This window comes from Sebastes umbrosus, chromosome 22 (assembly GCF_015220745.1).
Source record: "Sebastes umbrosus isolate fSebUmb1 chromosome 22, fSebUmb1.pri, whole genome shotgun sequence".
NCBI classification, from domain to species: Eukaryota; Metazoa; Chordata; class Actinopteri; order Perciformes; family Sebastidae; genus Sebastes; species Sebastes umbrosus.
In genome coordinates, this window is record NC_051290.1 from 2,669,088 (window position 1) to 2,689,037 (window position 19,950).

Here is a 19,950-nt window from a genome sequence, read left to right on the forward strand (position 1 = left end):
GAGGAACCTGGTTCTTTAGTCTCTCTATTCGTTCCTGGGCAGCAACAAATATAAAACCGTCCAAATTATTCTCAACACATTTCTTCACAAAAAAAAACAAACAAACCATAAACAGGATTAATATAATATATCAACTATCTGTATTTCCACATTACCTTGTGTCTCTTCTGTTGTAGAGGACCAAAGTACGAGACTCTGCGCACCAATAACCAACTGTGAAGCGGTCACCTCCTGCTGCTGCTGCTCTCTGAGGACGCTCATCATCGATATATAACTAATATGTAAGAGAACTGGAGGGCGGGGCCCCATTCATTCCCATGACAGGAGAACTAGAAGGTGAAACCCTGTTCATTCCCATGACAGGTGCTCTCCTCCTCCTCTGTTTAGGTTGACTTCGCCTTTCACTTTTCAGTTACACAGCAAAATGTTGGTCTGATGCAACCTGATCCCTACACCTTCACCTCCCCACAGCTCAATGAATCACCCAAGCTCTATAAGGTGGTAGGGCTGCACGATTATGGACAAAATGCTAATCACGATTATTTGGATCAATATTGAGATCACAATTATTTATCACAATTATTCCTAGATTTTAGGTGACAAAATATTTTTATTGCAAATTCACACTTGAATAAACAGAGTTCTGCTTTCATTCAATGTTGTGCTGAATTCAAACCATCAAACAAATCTAATTGTTATCCTTTTAATATATATATATATATAAAATATATATAAATAAATATATAAAAAGTCTCACAGACAGAAAATGAATCAGGTTTTATAGTAAAATGCTCCAAAGTGAATGATATCTGCACATAAAGAGCTCTTTACCTTCTCTTTTGGTAGCAGATGAGGCAAGGGCATGAAACACACCTGAAAAACACACACAGAGGAGATAAGATCAGGATATTGATTGATATCAGCAGTGGTTTAATGTAACTAGTTACTGTATTTAAATACAAATTCAAGGTACTTTACTTGAGGATTTCCATTTTCTGCTACTTTATACTCCACTACATCTCAGAGGGAAATATTGTACTTGTTACTCCACTACATGTGAACATCTGACAGCTTTTCATGCACACTAGTGCAGCAGTAACTAATCCAGAAACATCATCTATTATAGTACAACACTGACTTTACTGCAACATCAATGCTTAAAGACGTGGTTACTCACAAGCGCTGAGATATAACACATTCATCTTCATCCTTTCTCGCTGCTGACAGACAAACGGCTGATGTCACAAACTGGCTCAGGGAATGGGACACAAAGGGAGTCCACGCAAGGTTATATATATAAAACCAAACTATTTATTAAACTGAGGTTAACATCAAATGAACAACGGAGTGTGTAGATCAGTAATGTCATCAAATGAATGGAGTGCATGGATGTGTGGGCATAATGTGCTGTGGAGGTGTTGAAGGTGCAGAACCAAACAAAGGTGATGTCAGGTGGATGTGGCTGCAGGAAGAGAGAGAGAGAGAGAGAGAGAGAGAGAGAGAGAGAGCACATGGGGCAGCTTTTCTAGCCTGGAATGGCCCAGGTGAGCTCAATCAAGCTGACGACCCCTCCCTCGTCAGCCCACTACCTGCTGAGGTTGGCCAGGCCAGCCTCCAAGACAGGAGGAGAGACGTCACAGCTGACTTCTACACGGTCTGCTCTCCACTTCCTCTGTGCAGCTGTGAAGAGAAACCACCTCGAGGCGTGTGATGCACGAGCTACTGTTTCTGTAAATCACTTTAAAACAACACACATGTTTGAAACTGTAGGCTATCTTCCTGGGAAACGGTCAAGCGAGGCCATATAGCAGACATCTGTATAGATCAATACTTATTTATAGTATATCTGTTGTTTTATAGCAATTAGAAATGTTCTTCAATCACTCCACAAGGAGGAGCTCTTAAGCTCCCCTTAAATTCTTCTTTACTGATTTATTTGGCCACTTGGGGGCAGCAGAAACAAACCACCACCTCACTGTATGTGTATTAATCCACAGCTGAAAATAGTCCCCAACAAATGCACTACTTCCTCCTGTTTGAGTAACGTTTGTTAAAAACTACAGTGCCCAGCTGCTTTAGGAAATTACTGATCCCTTTTTAAAAATGAAAGTAAACATTCAACCCGGTCTCACGGGAAGGCGTAGAAATAGCACGACATTTACGCAGACTTTCCACGTGTCATGAGTACACATTTTAGGCTTTTTGCGCGTCATTTGTTCGCCACGCAAACGTCCGCAGTTATATCTAAGAAAGAAAATCACTAACTTAGGTTTAGGCAACAGTAACAGGGTGTTTCTGCCCAGCAATGACATTTTTCATTTTTGTCAAACTTTGCAGTGCAATGCTTGATAAATATATACACCGTGTTATTACCCATCTTGACATTATAAATAATGAGATTTAATAAACTTTATGGAGCATTTTATGGGTCCAAACATCACTTTTTCTTCATGTCCCACAACTGTCTCAATGTTGAGATACGTTAAATGAGGTTATTCAATTATAATATGACATTATTTCAAATGGAACTGTTTCATATTCATATTACTTTACACCATATTAACATTATTTATTTGTTATCTAATCATTTATATAATTTTTTTCCATCTTAATGTGCCTGTCCCACACTTCTGAAATAATACAAATAAAACAAATAAACAAATACCATATAGTAAATGTTTTATTCAAAGACAAACAAATCTGGTTTCCATGGAAACAGAAGTGAACAGGTGAGCACATGGATGACAGGTTGGGCCGCCCACAAAGGTGACCCTCAAGATCCAGAACAACAAGGTGAAGATCATCTTTTCTTCTTCTTCTTCTCACCGTACAGCTCAGTAACATTTAAACAATAACTTAATATAACGGTTGAATTCATGAATATTAGATGCTGAGAGTCAAAGCTAACGTAGCAGACCATGCTAGCTGATATTTATCTGCAACATAAGCAGAAATATCATTTACACAACATGTCTGGTAAAGACATTAGATATAGAGACCAAAACCATTTTTCCACCAGGTTATAAACATATTTATTTCTGCTGTAAAGTTGGCCATTTAAACATGACGGCCTTTTGGAGTCAGTCTCAAGTGGCTATTTGAAATGGTTAAGGTTAGGCATTGACTTTGAATGGTTAATAATAACTTTATTTATATAACACCTTTTAAAACAAGGTTACACAGTGCTTTGCTTTACACTAAAGGCACGATAAAAGTAATTAACACCCGGAACTTAAGATCTAAGCAAAATAAAAAATGCACTCGGAGAGCGCAGACCTCCGCCAAGGCAGGTTTCATGTACGTCACAGATAGAGGACGGAGCCAGACCTTTCAAGGCTTTAAAAACAGTCAAATCAATTCTAAAACTCACAGCTAACCAGCGAAGGGCAGCAAGGATTGGTGTGATGTGGTCGCTTCTCTTAGTACGTGTTAAAAGCCTGGCAGCAGCGTTTTGAATCAACTGTAATCTTTGGATGTTCCGCCTGCTGATAGCAGAATAAAGTACGTTGCAATCAGAATCAGAATCAGAATCAGAATCTCGTTTATTGGCAGATGTAAGAGGTATACACTAGGAAATAGCATTAAAATAATAATAAAAAAATTTAAATTCTACAAATATACGATATACAATATAAGTTTTAAACAAGAAATAAACATAATATAAACAGATATATTGCCGGTGTGCAAACAGTCAGATAGAGAGAGAGAGTCAGTGTCTAGTGTGTGTATAATGATGCCTCTCATACATTTAACTTCACTTCATACTTATATCCACATTACATTAATATTTAAAGCAGCAGGGTTATTTGTGCTAGTGAGCCATCAGCACCTTAAAGATGTAACAGATCAACTCAAATCAAATTCTGCTCAATAACTCATCAGCGTTGTCTCACCATCACGCCCCCCCACACACCACACCTCTCGGTAGTCGCCGTGATTCACCGTAAAGATCAACAGGCTCATTTCTAGGCAGAAACATTCACGAGGTGCTTTGCATCGAACATTTAAGGCATTGACCTGGAATAGTAAAGGTTTGCAACAACCTTATCTCAGCACCGGAGGTTGTCGTTTGGTTTGTTGAGATGGGTTGTTTCTCCAAGAAACTCATCATCTGTACGGCTCAATAGATGTTTCGTCTTCTAGTACATATAAGATAGATGACAAAGCAGAGTCCAGCCCAGAGAACCAGTACAGCTGCTGTCAGTCCCAGTACAACGTAGAGGCCGATCCTTCCCCAACTCTCTGGTTGTGGTCTCATTGTTGGTCTCAGAGGTTTGGGCTCATCAGCAGCTGCTGTAAAGGACAGAAAATAAAATGTGTGTGATTGTCTGAAGTGGAACCATTTTACTGAAACAGGAAACTAAATAAATCCAGCAGACTGACAAAAGAAAGACTAAATATGATCCTAGTCTTCATCAGCGGTAGCCATGACGTACGTTTTACTGCGTCTGGTAGTCGCTTTCAGTCCAAAATGGCGGAAGCGTAGCTCTGCTGCTGGGAGCTGACGTTGTAATGGAACGACCAGTTGACTTTCACTTCTTAGTAATATGTGTTCTTTGGTACAGCTCCAGCAGGGATGAAGCTGAGACTACTTTATACTAACCAGTATGACCCCTGCAGCATGCTGACATGCTAAACTAAGATGTGTTTAGCACTAGCAGGGCTGTAGACTCTTAGTCTGGTTTCACTGACTGACTTCTACTGAATACACTCACCTGTGACATTGAGGTGACATATCCTAGAGCCCCTTCCATAACGTGTCTGCACGTCACACCGGTACACACCAGAGTCATTAATCCTGAGTCTGGACATGTGAAGTCTGATTCGTCCGTCTCTGAGGACGTCTTTGTCCCACCGGACTCGTCCTGTAAACTGTTCATCCTGAGACTCTGGGAGCTCAACACCTTCACGGAGATGAAACAGGACTGAGGCCTTGAGCTCAACAAACAGTTCACAGTAGATATAAAGTGAGTTGGAGGAACTGCTGGTTCTGGTTGTGAACATCCACTCCAGTGTGATGTTGTGGTTCTCCTCTGCCTGATAGGAGGTCTGTGTCACATTCACTACAAATGCTCCTGTAGAGGAGACAGAGAGGGAAAGTGAGCAGCAGACAAACTGACAACTTGAACATGTCAAACTCCATCTAGAGATGTTTGTCTGAAAGTGTATTTAGTGTTTGTGGATAATAAAGTGAAGGTCAACTAACCAGAGACACAGGAGGTCAGACTGAGGAGCAGCAGGATGCTGCAGATCATCTTCATCCTGTGAGAGGAGACAGAAACACATCAGATACAAGTTCAGTTATTACAGGTAGAACAGAGACAATCTACAGTCTGTCTTTAGTCCTCACAGGACTTCTTCCTCTGTGCTACTGATTACACATGACTGACCAGTGGACTGACACCAAGACAGGAACACTAATGTACTTCTGACACAAGATGGAGCCAGATTAGTAGATTAGATATTTACAACTGAGGAAGAACAGGAAGTATGATCTGCTCTGAGATCAACAGTGTTGAGCACTCTCACCAAACAACTGACTCCTCATTAGATCAACCCTTCAATAAAATGTCATCAGACTACTCTATACTCGTCTCCAATGATTGTTGTTTTATTCCTGTTATTGTGTGGACTATTTAAAGGCTGTATTATCTGTGATCATCATGCATTAATGGTTTAACCTCCATGTTGTATGTTTCGTTAGTCACTGCGGTCAAGCCAGCCCCCACGTAGTGTAATGCCTACCTAGAATACACTGTTTACCATTGGCAGAGCATTTTGGGTGCTACCCACATAATCAGCTGTGCTGCTCATCCAACAAATGCATGATCCTTACAAGTTGGACATCATTGTGAAGGTAAATAAACAGGCTTTCTAACAATGTAAAATACAATGACCATTAGCATTGGAACAGAGAAATAATCCAGTTTATTTCACCAACTACATTTCTCCTCGATGGTTAACAAAGTTTCTGGTTAGCATTTTTGTTTTACGCATAACACAGACTAGAGGAGCGACACTAAAGGACGAGGACACTTCGAGGACACCACTAGGACACTACTAGGACACTACGAAGCGTTTTCATATTCAATAGTTAGAAAAACTACACCGAAACTAATTTAAGCTGCTTCAGAGCTGTCGCACATTCTTGGCACGCAACACAACAGGAGACGAGTAGTCGGCCTCATTTCATTCACATGACGAGTGAGTTAATATTAGTACTACATCCAGAGTAAATTCGGGATAAGGAGAAAAAGACGGAGAGACAACAAGCCTATAAACTAAACTCTAGAGGAACCAGATGTCTGGACTACGAAGCAGGATTTGGCGTTAGCGAGGTAACTTCAGGGTTTTCCATCCTACGAAGGTGGATCACTTCTTACCGGGGTAGATCTCCATGGTAACTGATGCTGGGTAGATCACCATGGTAACTGATGCTGGGTAGATCACCATGGTAACTGATGCTGGGTAGATCACCATGGTAACTGATGCTGGGTAGATCACCATGGTAACTGATGCTGGGTAGATCACCATGGTAACTGATGCTGAACAGCTAACCTGCTCCGGAACAGGTTATGTTCCAGATAAGAGATCAACTCGTATAAAAGCACCTCCTACTGACCAATCAGAGCTCAGTGCGCAGATCGTATGGTAATAGGCGCAATGCATGCCGGTTAGATTTGTGTCCGCCTTGATGCCAAGGCCTAGGGAAAGGAGGCTGGGTCACGGGCGGACGTGGGTCCTGGGGTATGGGGTATAACACATGCGCAGTGTAACTGAAGCTGCGGTCGTGCGTTGCGATTGGCTCAATTTCGGCGAGTACAGGCGAGATTTTACTGCAAATGTGTTATACCCCGGGAGATATGACGCGTGACCCAGCCTCCTTTCTATAGGCCTTGCCTGATGCCAACTTGCTCTGACGTCATGCACACGTGGGCAACGATAACCTCACGAGATCGAGACGGCCGCAGTTCTTAAAGCCAGGCGCCGCAGTTGCTCTCCACCGACTGCAAGACCCAGTGCATGATGGGAAACGCCTGGCTCGCGCCTGATCAAACAGCTAATTGGCTCTTAGTTTTGTAGAAAAGTCACAACTTTCTGTGTAATTGTAATATTTAACACTAGATTGTATTAGTCTCATGTTGTGTAATGAAGGTTTCATCTGTTAACAAACACATCTTGTGTGTTGATAATAATAATTATTATAATAATGAAGGTTATTTATATAACCTAATGAGCACTCGTTTTATCAAAACGTGTGCTCATTATGTGCTTTACAAGGAGGACATTACAACAATAAAGGATAGAATCCAATGCCAGATAAAATCACATTTACACATAGATTTACAAACAAATATAAATAAATCACAATGTGGTCTGAAAAGGTTCTGGTATACCTAGACCTGAAAACTACAAGTGGCCTACAGATCAGATCTAACAGGAAATCACTTTTTCTGTGACTTCCTGTTAATTCAGTGAAGGCTGCTGGAAACTGTCCAACTTGACCTCAGCTTTTAGTCTCCATCCCTCTGCTCCTCCTGCTCCTGCTGCAGCCTGATCTCATCAGGCGTTCATCTCCAACGAGCCTATTATATATAAACGACTATATGTGACTTTTGAGTGTTCTGATAAATTAATAAATCTGTTAATTCACACATCTGGAGTTTTTTCTTTCACCAGCTGTTCTTCCTGCATTTAGCAGCTTCAACTGAGTTACTGTTAGTCTGATTAAGAGTTTAACTTCTTCGTATTGCTCTACTATAGTTTACTCTTCTATTGTTAAATGTTCCACTCTGTCTGTCTGTAGACTTCTCCATGTTAGTGTTGGTTATATGCTGCAGACAGCTCCACCTCCATGTTAACAGACTCTGCTAGTTTGATTTGTTTTCTATTTATTTCACTTCATGTCTCTATTCGTTCCTGGTCAGCGACTAAATATAAAACAGTCCAAATTATTCTCACCACATTTCTTCATAAAAATAATAAAAAAAAAACATTTACATTATTAATATAATATATCAACTATAGTATTTCCACATTACCTTGTGTCTCCTCTGTCTTACAGGACCAAACTATGAGATGCGCAGTTTCTGGTGGTGATTCCTGAGCTGCTGTAGAATAATAGTCCGGTGTGCTTTCGAAAGTTACAGGTTGGGAGAAAACAACATGGTTTTTCCCACAATCCCAGTCTGTGTGCTGAGAACATCATATAGTCCCGACTTCAATGCAAAGATAACCAGAATCGCAGTCGCTCTCGTTTTTGTTTTTTTTGCCGATCGAAATCTGGACCGATGATGGATATATAGGCGACAGCTTCGATTACTGTTAATGATATTTCGTTGGGTTTTACATTTTGGTGACGCGGAAGGACACCGGAGGAAGGAACCCGGCGGGTGTATAAAAAAGAGCCGTCCACCACATCCGCATCAGTCAGAGGACCAGCAGCTACACCGACAGTCTGCTGGTAGAGGAGGAGAAGATGTGACAGCAGATGACAGGAGATGACACCATGCTGCTCAGACTCTAGTTTTCCTCTCTGTGGACTTTATTCTGATATTTGTGACTTTTCCTCTTTGAGTTCCTCTTTGAGTTCCTCTACTGTGAGGAGGACAGGTGTCACCGTCCACTCATATTAAACATGAATCACAATTAGTGTATGAGAATAAAATGCAAGATCAGCATTTTGTTATTATGAACAGCTGAATGGTGCGTCCCTTTAAATGCTGCAGGCTGCAAGGCATTATGGGATGTTATTCTCTCCTTTCCTTTGGTAAAGGATGCTCCAGTGTTTCCTCTGCTAAAGGAGATAATAAAGGAAGCATTGAAGCTCCTTTCCTTTGGAGTTACTTTAGTGTCTTTATTATGCAATCAAACAAAAAAAAAGTTTTGAGAGCAAAACTTTCCACTGAAATCAAAATATGTCTGCTTACAAATCCAAAAACTTCTGTCTGCAAATCGCGTTCAATGTAATCTTGTAAATTTGATTTTTTGGCGAGAACCTTGAATAAGTACAGTTGTTTGGAGATGTTTTCACAGCAATATAAAATAGATAATAGAGAGGGAATGATGACCTGTTTAACTTCCTAACATGAACTCTGAGCACCTCATAATATAGAATTAAAAATACTAATACCAAGATTTATTTTTGTTAATAAAAATAAATGTATTAATTTCCTAATCATTAGAATTGTGTGTTGTTATGCGAATAACCACTAAAGATGACAATATCAAAGTAAAAGGACAACAAATAGAATTAGAATTCAGCACAACATTGAATGAATGCATCAGACCAACAGTTTGCTGTGGAAAAAAAGTCTAAATCAACCTGAACAGAGGAGGAGCCTCCTCCTAGGAGAGCACCTGTTACGGGAATGAACGGGGCTCCACTTCCAGTTCTCTTATCATGAATCATCAGCAGTTATGAAAATGAGCAGCAGCAGGTGGTGACCGCTCCACAGTTGGTTGTTGGTGTGCAGTCTCGTAGTTTGGTCCTCTACAACAGAAGAGACACAAGGTAATGTAGAAATACAGATAGTTTATATATTATATTAATCCTGTTTATGGTTTTTAGAGAGACTAAAGAACCAGGTTCCTCTGGAGTTTAGTTTAGAGGTCCTACAGTTGTCTCTCCGTCTTTTTCTCCTTTCCCAGACTTTACTCTGGAAGTATTTCTTATTTTAACTTGTCATGTGAATATCTATGGCTTTCTCTGTCTAGTTTTTATAACTATTTTGAATATGAAAACACTTGGTAGTGTCAAGAATCATCATATTGGTGTGATTGTACGCATCAAAGGGTTAAATCAAGCATTTATGAAGTGCTTAGAGGAAATTTGAAAATATTGCGATATATATATCATGTATTGCGATATTGCTTAAAAATATCGCAATATTATTTTTAGGCCATATCGCACAGCCCTATTTCAGATATTAAAACGCTTTGTGGTGTCCTCGTCCTTTAGTGTCTCTCCTCTAGTCTGTGTTGAGCGTAAAATAAAAAGCTGACCAGAAACGTTCGTTAGCCATCGAGGAGAAATCTAGTTGGTGAAATAGTTTTCCTCTCTAATCCATGATTAGTCCATGATCTTATGGAGGTATCTTAGCCTCATTTTTATTAGCCTGCATTAAAATACCATATTTTAATAAAACAGGTACTGAATACATCCCATCATTCAGTTCAGTACTGTTATTTTAACATTGTGATCATCATTCATTTTTATTTTTATAATCATTCATGTGATAATCATTATTAGAGTTATATTGTGTTTATGAAGACTGCTGTTCATATTGTTGTTAGAGGTTTGATGAATATATTATTGATTAGAAATGGCTGATAAAGTTCACTGGACCAGTAACTATATAGTGTTCTGTATATTATATAATGTATATATACATGTATATATAGTGTTCTGTATATTATATAGTGTATATATACATGTATATATAGTGTTCTGTATATTATATAGTTTACATATACATGTATATATAGTGTTCTTTATATTATATAGTGTATATATACATGTATATATAGTGTTCTGTATATTATATAGTTTATATATACATGTATATATAGTGTTCTGTATATTATATAGTGTATATATACATGTATATATAGTGTTCTGTATATTATATAGTGTATATATACATGTATATAGAGTGTTCTGTATATTCATGAAACAACAGGGAGAGGACACCACCATGCTTTGAGCTTTTTTTTTTCTTGGATAAGATGTTACACGATAACAGAAATACAACAACAATCATTGGAGACGAGTATAGACTGGTCTGATGACATTTTATTGAAGATTTGATATAATGAGGAGTCAGTAGTTTGGTGAGAGTGTGTTTTTCTTGACTGCAGCTTTCAGTCACCTCCCACTGTTGATCTCAAAGCAGATCATACTTCCTGTTCTTCCTCAGTTGTAAATATCTAATCTACTAATATGGCTCCATCTTGTGTCAGAAGTACATTAGTGTTCCTGTCTTGGTGTCAGTCCACTGGTCAGTCATGTGTAATCAGTAGCACAGAGGAAGAAGTCCTGTGAGGACTAAAGACAGACTGTAGATTGTCTCTGTTCTACCTGTAATAACTGAACTTGTATCTGATGTGTTTCTGTCTCCTCTCACAGGATGAAGATGATCTGCAGCATCCTGCTGCTCCTCAGTCTGACCTCCTGTGTCTCTGGTTAGTTGACCTTCACTTTATTATCCACAAACACTAAATACACTTTCAGACAAACATCTCTAGATGGAGTTTGACATGTTCAAGTTGTCAGTTTGTCTGCTGCTCACTTTCCCTCTCTGTCTCCTCTACAGGAGCATTTGTAGTGAATGTGACACAGACCTCCTATCAGGCAGAGGAGAACCACAACATCACACTGGAGTGGATGTTCACACCCAGAACCAGCAGTTCCTTCAACTCACTTTTTATCATCTGTTACCTGTTTACTGATCACAGACCCTTAGTCCTGTTTCATCTCCATGAAGGTGTTGAGGTCCCAGAGTCTCAGGATGAACAGTTTACAGGACGAGTCCGGTGGGACAAAGACGTCCTCCGAGACGGACGACTCAGACTTCACATGTCCAGACTCAGGATTAATGACTCTGGTTGGTACCAGTGTGACGTGAAGACAGGTGATGGAAGTGGCTCTAGGGCATGTCACCTCAAAGTCACAGGTGAGTGTATTCAGTAGAAGTCAGTCAGTGAAACCAGACTAAGAGTCTACAGCCCTGCTAGTGCTAAACACATCTTAGTTTAGCATGTTAGCATGCTGCAGGGGTCATACTACGCTTCCGCCATTTTGGACTGAAAGCGACTACCAGACGCAGTAAAACGTACGTCATGGCTACCGCTGATGAAGACTAGGATCATATTTAGTCTTTCTTTTGTCAGTCTGCTGGATTTATTTAGTTTCCTGTTTCAGTAAAATGGTTCCACTTCAGACAATCACACACATTTTATTTTCTGTCCTTTACAGCAGCTGCTGATGAGCCCAAACCTCTGAGACCAACAATGAGACCAGAACCAGAGAGACCAACAATGAGACCACAACCAGAGAGTCGGGGAAGGATCAGCCTCTACGTTGGACTGACAGCTCTACTGGTTCTCTGTGCTGGACTCTGCTTTGCCTTCCATCGTTCTTTTACTAAATCTATTGATAAAAGAGGAAACATCAATACAGGTGAACAGATGATGAGTTTCTTAGAGGAACAATCCATCACGACTAACCAAGCGGTAACCTCCAGTGCTGAGATAAGGTCGTGTCTAGAAGGTAACCTCCAAGCTCCAAGAAAAAAATGTGAAAACTCTTGCAAGACTCTCTGCCCGACGACCTATCCTAACCTCAACTGTTCAAGGTCAATACCTAACCTAAACTATTTGATATCAATGCTTAACCTCAACCATTCAAGGTCAATACCTAAATTCAACCATTCAAGGTCAATGCCTAACCTCAACTCATCATCACTGTATGAAGAGTTCATCATTAAGATTTAGCTGTAAGTTGGTTCAGTTTTCCCTCCAGCTGTTATCAATCATGTGTTTTATGTCCTCTGTTTACTGATGATATTGTTACCTTGCACTGAATCTCCTAATGTTAACTTTATAATGTGTTCATATATATAAATGTAGTGATTCCTTTACTATGGCAGCTAGCATGGTCTGTTACATTAGCTTTGACTCTCAGCATCTAATATTCATGAATTCAACCGTTATATTAAGCTATTGTTTAAATGTTACTGAGCTGTACGGTGAGAAGAAGAAGAATAAAAGATGATCTTCACCTTGTTGTTCTGGATCTTGAGGGTCACCTTTGTGGGCGGCCCAACCTGTCATCCATGTGCTCACCTGTTCACTTCTGTTTCCATGGAAACCAGATTTGTTTGCCTTTGAATAAAGCATTTACTATATGGTATTTGTTTATTTGTTTTATTTGTATTATTTCAGAAGTGTGGGACAGGCACATTAAGATGGAAAAAAAATTATATAAATAATGTTAATATGTTGTAAAGTAATATGAATATGAAACAGTTCCATTTAAATTAGCTCATTTAACGTATCTCAACATTGAGACCACAGTTGAGGGACATGAAGAAAAAGTGATGTTTGGACCCATAAAATGCTCCATAAACTTCATTAAATCACATTATTTATAATGTCAAGATGGGTAATAACACGGTGTATATGTTTATCAAGCATTGCACTAAAAGTTTTAACATAAATCTAAAAAGTCATTGCTGGGACTTAGAAATGCTCGTAGTGGCAGAAACACTCTGTTACTGTTGTGAACTGCTGAAAGTTAAAGTCAAACATTCAGTTTTAGCAGTTTGATGAATAACACAACAAAGTAATATATGATAAATATTGAGTTAATTGTTGGAGTTATGGAGAAGGTTTAGGACTATGTACTTCTTCCAACTTCTTTTCAGACATGTAATATTTATTTATGTTGATTATTTGTTTACTGTTCGTTTTATTAGTCATTCTTGTTTTGTTTTTTACTTGTTACATGTTCCAAATAATTAATAAAATAACGAAATGGTTGTCACCGTCCACTCATATTAAACATGAATCACAATTAGTGTATGAGAATAATATGCAAGATCAGCATATAGTTTGTTATTATGAACGGCTGAATGGTGCGTCGCTTTAAATGCTGCAGGCTGCAAGGCATTATGGGATGTTATTCTCTCCTTTCCTTTGGTAAAGGATGCTCCAGTGTTTCCTCTGCTAAAGGAGATAAGAAAGGAAGCATTGAAGCTCCTTTCCTTTGGAGTTACTTTAGTGTCTTTATTATGCAATCAAACACAAAGAAATAGGTTTGAGAGCAAAACTTTCCACTAAAATCAAAATATGTCTTCTTGCAAATCCAAAAACTCCCGCATTTGTAAATTACTGAGCATATCTGGTATTGAGTTCCTCATTTCAGTGGCCTCATTTGCATAAACACAGGAACTCAATACCAGATATTGACACCCTCATTTGCATACTTATGCAAATGAGGGTCCGTCTCGGAGGTTGACGGAAGGTCTGTAATGCAACGTTCAGGGTCTGCTCAGTTAAACGAGTATCGGGTGATGGTAGATTATAACTATCATGATGCATTCAATGTAATCTTGTAAAATAGATTTTTTTGGCGAGAACCTTGAATAACTACAGTTGTTTGAAGTAGATGTTTTCACAGCAATATAAAATAGATAATAGAGAGGGAATGATGACCTGTTTAACTTCCTAACATGAACTCTGAGCACCTCATAATATAGAATTAAAAATACTAATGCCAAGATTTATTTTTAATGAATAAAAATAAATGTATTAATTTCCTAATCATTAGAATTGTGTGTTGTGCGAATAACCACTAAAGATGACAATATCAAAGTAAAAGGACAACAAATAGAATTGGAATTCAGCACAACATTGAATGAAAGCAGAACTCTGTTTATTAAAGTGTGAATTTGCAATAAAAATCTTTTGTCACCTAAAATCTAGGAATAATTGTGATAAATAATTGTGATCTCAATATTGATCCAAATAATCGTGATTAGCATTTCGTCCATTATCGTGCAGCCCTACCACCTTATAGAGCTTGGGTGCTTAAGTGTAGGGTTGCATCAGACCAACAGTTTGCTGTGGAACTGAAAAGTGAAAGTCGAAATCAACCTGAACAGAGGAGGAGCCTCCTCCTAGGAGAGCACCTGTTACGGGAATGAATGGGGCTCCACTTCCAGTTCTCTTATCATGAATCATCAGCAGTAACGATGATGAGCAGCAGCAGAGGGTGACCGCTCCACAGTTGGCAAGGGCATGAAACACCTGAAAAACACACACAGAGGAGATAAGATCAGGATATTGATTGATATCAGCAGTGGTTTAATGTAACTAGTTACTGTATTTAAATACAAATTCAAGGTACTTTACTTGAGTATTTCCATTTTCTGCTACTTTATACTCCACTACATCTCAGAGGGAAATATTGTACTTGTTACTCCACTACATGTGAACATCTGACAGCTTTTCATGCACACTAGTGCAGCAGTAACTAATCCAGAAACATCATCTATTATAGTACAACACTGACTTTACTGCAACATCAATGCTTAAAGACGTGGTTACTCACAAGCGCTGAGATATAACACATTCATCTTCATCCTTTCTCGCTGCTGACAGACAAACGGCTGATGTCACAAACTGGCTCAGGGAATGGGACACAAAGGGAGTCCACGCAAGGTTATATATATAAAACCAAACTATTTATTAAACTGAGGTTAACATCAAATGAACAACGGAGTGTGTAGATCAGTAATGTCATCAAATGAATGGAGTGCATGGATGTGTGGGCATAATGTGCTGTGGAGGTGTTGAAGGTGCAGAACCAAACAAAGGTGATGTCAGGTGGATGTGGCTGCAGGGAGAGAGAGAGAGAGAGAGAGAGAGCTGTTCTAGCTTCCAGCTTTTCTAGCCTGGAATGGCCCAGGTGAGCTCAATCAAGCTGACGACCCCTCCCTCGTCAGCCCACTACCTGCTGAGGTTGGCCAGGCCAGCCTCCAAGACAGGAGGAGAGACGTCACAGCTGACTTCTACACGGTCTGCTCTCCACTTCCTCTGTGCAGCTGTGAAGAGAAACCACCTCGAGGCGTGTGATGCACGAGCTACTGTTTCTGTAAATCACTTTAAAACAACACACATGTTTGAAACTGTAGGCTATCTTCCTGGGAAACGGTCAAGCAAGGCCATATAGCAGACATCTGTATAGATCAATACTTATTTATAGTATATCTGTTGTTTTATAGCAATTAGAAATGTTCTTCAATCACTCCACAAGGAGGAGCTCTTAAGCTCCCCTTAAATTCTTCTTTACTGATTTATTTGGCCACTTGGGGGCAGCAGAAACAAACCACCACCTCACTGTATGTGTATTAATCCACAGCTGAAAATAGTCCCCAACAAATGCACTACTTCCTCCTGTTTGAGTAACGTTTGTTAAAAACTACAGTGCCCAGCTGCTTTAGGAAATTACTGATCCCTTTTTAAAAATGAAAGTAAACATTCAACCCGGTCTCACGGGAAGGCGTAGAAATAGCACGACATTTACGCAGACTTTCCACGTGTCATGAGTACACATTTTAGGCTTTTTGCGCGTCATTTGTTCGGCAAGCAAACGTCCACAGTTATATCTAAGAAAGAAAATCACTAACTTAGGTTTAGGCAACAGTAACAGGGTGTTTCTGCCCAGCAATGACATTTTTCATTTTTGTCAAAATTTGCAGTGCAATGCTTGATAAATATATACACCGTGTTATTACCCATCTTGACATTATAAATAATGAGATTTAATCAACTTTATGGAGCATTTTATGGGTCCAAACATCACTTTTTCTTCATGTCCCACAACTGTGGTCTCAATGTTGAGATACGTTAAATGAGGTTATTCAATTATAATATGACATTATTTCAAATGGAACTGTTTCATATTCATATTACTTTACACCATATTAACATTATTTATTTGTTATCTAATCATTTATATCATTGTTTTTCCATCTTAATGTGCCTGTCCCACACTTCTGAAATAATACAAATAAAACAAATAAACAAATACCATATAGTAAATGTTTTATTCAAAGACAAACAAATCTGGTTTCCATGGAAACAGAAGTTATCAGGTGAGCACATGGATGACAGGTTGGGCCGCCCACAAAGGTGACCCTCAAGATCCAGAACAACAAGGTGAAGATCATCTTTTCTTCTTCTTCTTCTCACCGTACAGCTCAGTAACATTTAAACAATAGCTTAATATAACGGTTGAATTCATGAATATTAGATGCTGAGAGTCAAAGCTAACGTAGCAGACCATGCTAGCTGCCACAGTGAAGGAATCACTACATTTATATGAATGAACACATTATAAAGTTAACATTAGGAGATTCAGTGCAAGGTAACAACATCCATCAGTAAACAGAGAACATAAAACACATGATTGATAACAGCTGGAGGGAAAACTGAACCAACTTAGAGTTAAATCTTAATGATGAACTCTTCATACAGTGATGATGAGTTGAAGTTAGGTATTGACGTTGAATAGTTGAGGTTAGTATAGGTCGTCAGGCAGCGAGTCTCGCAAGAGTTTTCGCACATTTCCGCAGCTTGGAGGTTACCTTCTAGACACGACCTTATCTCAACATCGGAGGCTGCTGCTTGGTTAGTAGTGAGGGGTTGTTCCTCTAAGGAACTCGTCATCTGTTCGGCTGTATAGATGTTTCCTCTATTACGAGTAGATTTAAGACAGAAGGTAAAGCAGAGTCCAGCACAGAGAACCAGTAGAGCTGCTGTCAGTCCAAAGTAGAGGCCGATCCTCCATCCCTAACACTCCGGTTGTGGTCTCGTTGTTGGTCTCTCTGGTTGTGGTCTCCTTGTTGGTCTCGGAGGTTTGGGCTCATCAGCAGCTGCTGTAAAGGACAGAAAATAAAATGTGGCTGATTGTCTGAAGTGGAACCATTTTACTGAAACAGGAAACTAAATAAATCCAGCAGACTGACAAAAGAAAGACTAAATATGATCCTAGTCTTCATCAGCGGTAGCCATGACGTACGTTTTACTGCGTCTGGTAGTCGCTTTCAGTCCAAAATGGCGGAAGCGTAGTATGACCCCTGCAGCATGCTAACATGCTAAACTAAGATGTGTTTAGCACTAGCAGGGCTGTAGACTCTTAGTCTGGTTTCACTGACTGACTTCTACTGAATACACTCACCTGTGACTTTGAGGTGACATATCCCAGAGCCACTACCATAACCTGTGAGCACTTCACACTGGTACCAACCAGAGTCATCAATCCTGAGTCTGGACATGTGAAGTCTGATTCGTCCGTCTCTGAGGACGTCTTTGTCCCACCGGACTCGTCCTGTAAACTGTTCATCCTGAGACTCTGGGACCTCAACACCTCCATAGAGATCAAACAGACATGAGGCTTTGTGCTTAGCTAACATCTCACAGTAGATAAAAAGTGATTTGGAGGAACTGCTGGTTCTGGTTGTGAACATCCACTCCAGTGTGATGTTGTGGTTCTCCTCTGCCTGATAGGAGGTCTGTGTCACATTCACTACAAATGCTCCTGTAGAGGAGACAGAGAGGGAAAGTGAGCAGCAGACAAACTGACAACTTGAACATGTCAAACTCCATCTAGAGATGTTTGTCTGAAAGTGTATTTAGTGTTTGTGGATAATAAAGTGAAGGTCAACTAACCAGAGACACAGGAGGTCAGACTGAGGAGCAGCAGGATGCTGCAGATCATCTTCATCCTGTGAGAGGAGACAGAAACACATCAGATACAAGTTCAGTTATTACAGGTAGAACAGAGACAATCTACAGTCTGTCTTTAGTCCTCACAGGACTTCTTCCTCTGTGCTACTGATTACACATGACTGACCAGTGGACTGACACCAAGACAGGAACACTAATGTACTTCTGACACTAGATGGAGCCAGATTAGTAGATTAGATATTTACAACTGAGGAAGAACAGGAAGTATGATCTGCTTTGAGATCAACAGTGTTGAACACTCTCACCAAACAACTGACTCCTCATTAGATCAAATCTTCAATAAAATGTCATCAGACTAATCTATACTCGTCTCCAATGATTGTTGTTGTATTCCTGTTATTGTGGACTATTTAAAGGCTGTATTATCTGTGATCATCATGCATTAATGGTTTAACCTCCATGTTTGTTTCTGTAGTCAGAGTAGGGGGTTAGAGGGGAAAACTATTTCACCAACTAGATTTCTCTCCAGATGAGAACACAACTTAACAGAGTCTCTAAACTAAACTCCAGAGGAACCTGGTTGTTTGTTGATTTGTTGTCTATTTATTTCACTTCATGTCTCTATTCGTTCCTGGTCAGCCACTAAATATAAAACACTCTTAACACATTTCTTCACAAAAAGATGATGATTAATATAATATAATATATCAACTATCTGTATTTCTACATTACCTTGAGTCTTTTCTGTCGCACCACAGGAACACACTATGAGACTCTGAGCAACACCCAACAGTTCTTCTGCTGCTGGTGGTTTTCCATTTCCTCCCTTGAGGTTAACTCGAGGTTTAACTTTCACGCAGCAACCTGTTCCAGTTCCAGTTCCAGCTGGTGATTGAAGTCAAAATGATAAATACATGTTATAGTTCTTATATGTATAAATATACAACAATTTACAATTTAATGAACATTTCTACCGTTTTATAGACTAGACAAGAGTCTATTTGATCCTAAATACATTTATGTTGTTGACGTCTGAATGACAATAAAGTAGAATAAATTATATAAATGTTACAGGTTCTGTGAGTTTCAGTGTTTTCATGATTAACTCGGTTGTAATTTCCCAGCATCTGGTGCGCCTTGCTGGAGATTTCCATGGTGATGACTGGTGCCGCTTCAGCAGCGTTCATTTTATATATATATATATATATATATATATACATATATGGCATGCCGTTCAGGAAATTATTATATATACTGTATATAATGTGAAATTTGAGAATATTGAATGAACACTGAATATATGGAATTAAATCTGAATATATTGAATGAATCTGAATATATGGTTTTGTGTTTTAGGTCATTATCCGTACAGATGTTGGTGCTGCTAGACGTGTGTGTCACTATGAGCGAGTCAGCATGAAATCTAGTATCAGCAATCCTAAATAATGAGGAGATTAGAGATCCAGAGCAGGTTGTGTTCCAGATAAGAGATCAACTCGTATGAAAGCACCTCCTACTGACCAATCAGAGCTCAGTGCGGTGATTGTATGATAATATTACACACATATGAAGAAGTTACAGTCATAATCCAGACTAAAAACAACACAGTTTAAACTGACAGAAGAACAGCTGGATTTATTATTCATATTTGTCTAATATAGTTTACTCTTTGTTAAATGTGTCTATCTGTCTGTC

General features: G+C 39.3%; 4 protein-coding genes across 11 annotated transcripts in view; 1 reads left to right on the top strand and 3 right to left on the bottom strand.

Annotated features, from left to right (window-relative positions):
* LOC119481862 overlaps positions 1 to 8,403 on the bottom strand; it is a 166,214-nt gene extending 157,811 nt beyond the window's left edge. The window contains exons 1-3 of the mRNA XM_037759169.1: positions 8,043 to 8,403; positions 5,207 to 5,262; positions 4,716 to 5,075 (exon numbers count right to left, since the gene is read on the bottom strand). Of these exons, the coding sequence (XP_037615097.1) occupies positions 4,716 to 5,075; positions 5,207 to 5,261 (415 nt within the window). The 5' untranslated portion in view covers position 5,262; positions 8,043 to 8,403. The remainder of the gene's footprint in view (positions 1 to 4,715; positions 5,076 to 5,206; positions 5,263 to 8,042) is intronic.
* LOC119481846 overlaps positions 1 to 12,913 on the top strand; it is a 145,971-nt gene extending 133,058 nt beyond the window's left edge. For 3 of the 5 annotated variants that reach the window (XM_037759122.1, XM_037759121.1, XM_037759123.1), the window contains one exon: positions 11,978 to 12,913. In XM_037759122.1, the coding sequence (XP_037615050.1) occupies positions 11,978 to 12,495 (518 nt within the window). In that variant the 3' untranslated portion in view covers positions 12,496 to 12,913. Of the gene's footprint in view, positions 1 to 10,928; positions 11,185 to 11,315; positions 11,676 to 11,977 lie in introns of those variants that run through there. The other 2 variants (XM_037759126.1, XM_037759124.1) reach the window with 2 other exon arrangements.
* LOC119481879 (butyrophilin subfamily 2 member A2-like) overlaps positions 1 to 19,950 on the bottom strand; it is a 429,385-nt gene that overhangs the window by 117,125 nt on the left and 292,310 nt on the right. The window contains exon 6 of one of the 4 annotated variants that reach the window (XM_037759195.1): positions 4,168 to 4,293. The exons of the other annotated variants lie outside the window; for them this stretch is intronic. Within the exon in view, the coding sequence (XP_037615123.1) occupies positions 4,168 to 4,293 (126 nt within the window). The remainder of the gene's footprint in view (positions 1 to 4,167; positions 4,294 to 19,950) is intronic. 4 annotated transcript variants of the gene reach the window in all.
* LOC119481898 (butyrophilin subfamily 2 member A1-like) lies at positions 16,595 to 18,707 on the bottom strand. Its single transcript, XM_037759231.1, has 3 exons — positions 18,238 to 18,707; positions 17,747 to 18,106; positions 16,595 to 17,444 (listed from the first exon to the last, which is right to left on the bottom strand). Exons 1-3 carry the CDS (start codon positions 18,290 to 18,292, stop codon positions 17,359 to 17,361), a joined length of 501 nt encoding a protein of 166 aa, XP_037615159.1. The 5' UTR covers positions 18,293 to 18,707; the 3' UTR covers positions 16,595 to 17,358.

Bases quoted from the DNA above. Each gene is read 5' to 3' on its own strand.
- LOC119481898 (XM_037759231.1), bottom strand. From the start codon at position 18,292: ATGAAGATGATCTGCAGCATCCTGCTGCTCCTCAGTCTGACCTCCTGT. The intron at 18,107-18,237 runs GTTAGTTGACCT...TCTCCTCTACAG, and splicing joins TCTGACCTCCTGTGTCTCTG to GAGCATTTGTAGTGAATGTG. The intron at 17,445-17,746 runs GTGAGTGTATTC...TGTCCTTTACAG, and splicing joins ATGTCACCTCAAAGTCACAG to CAGCTGCTGATGAGCCCAAA.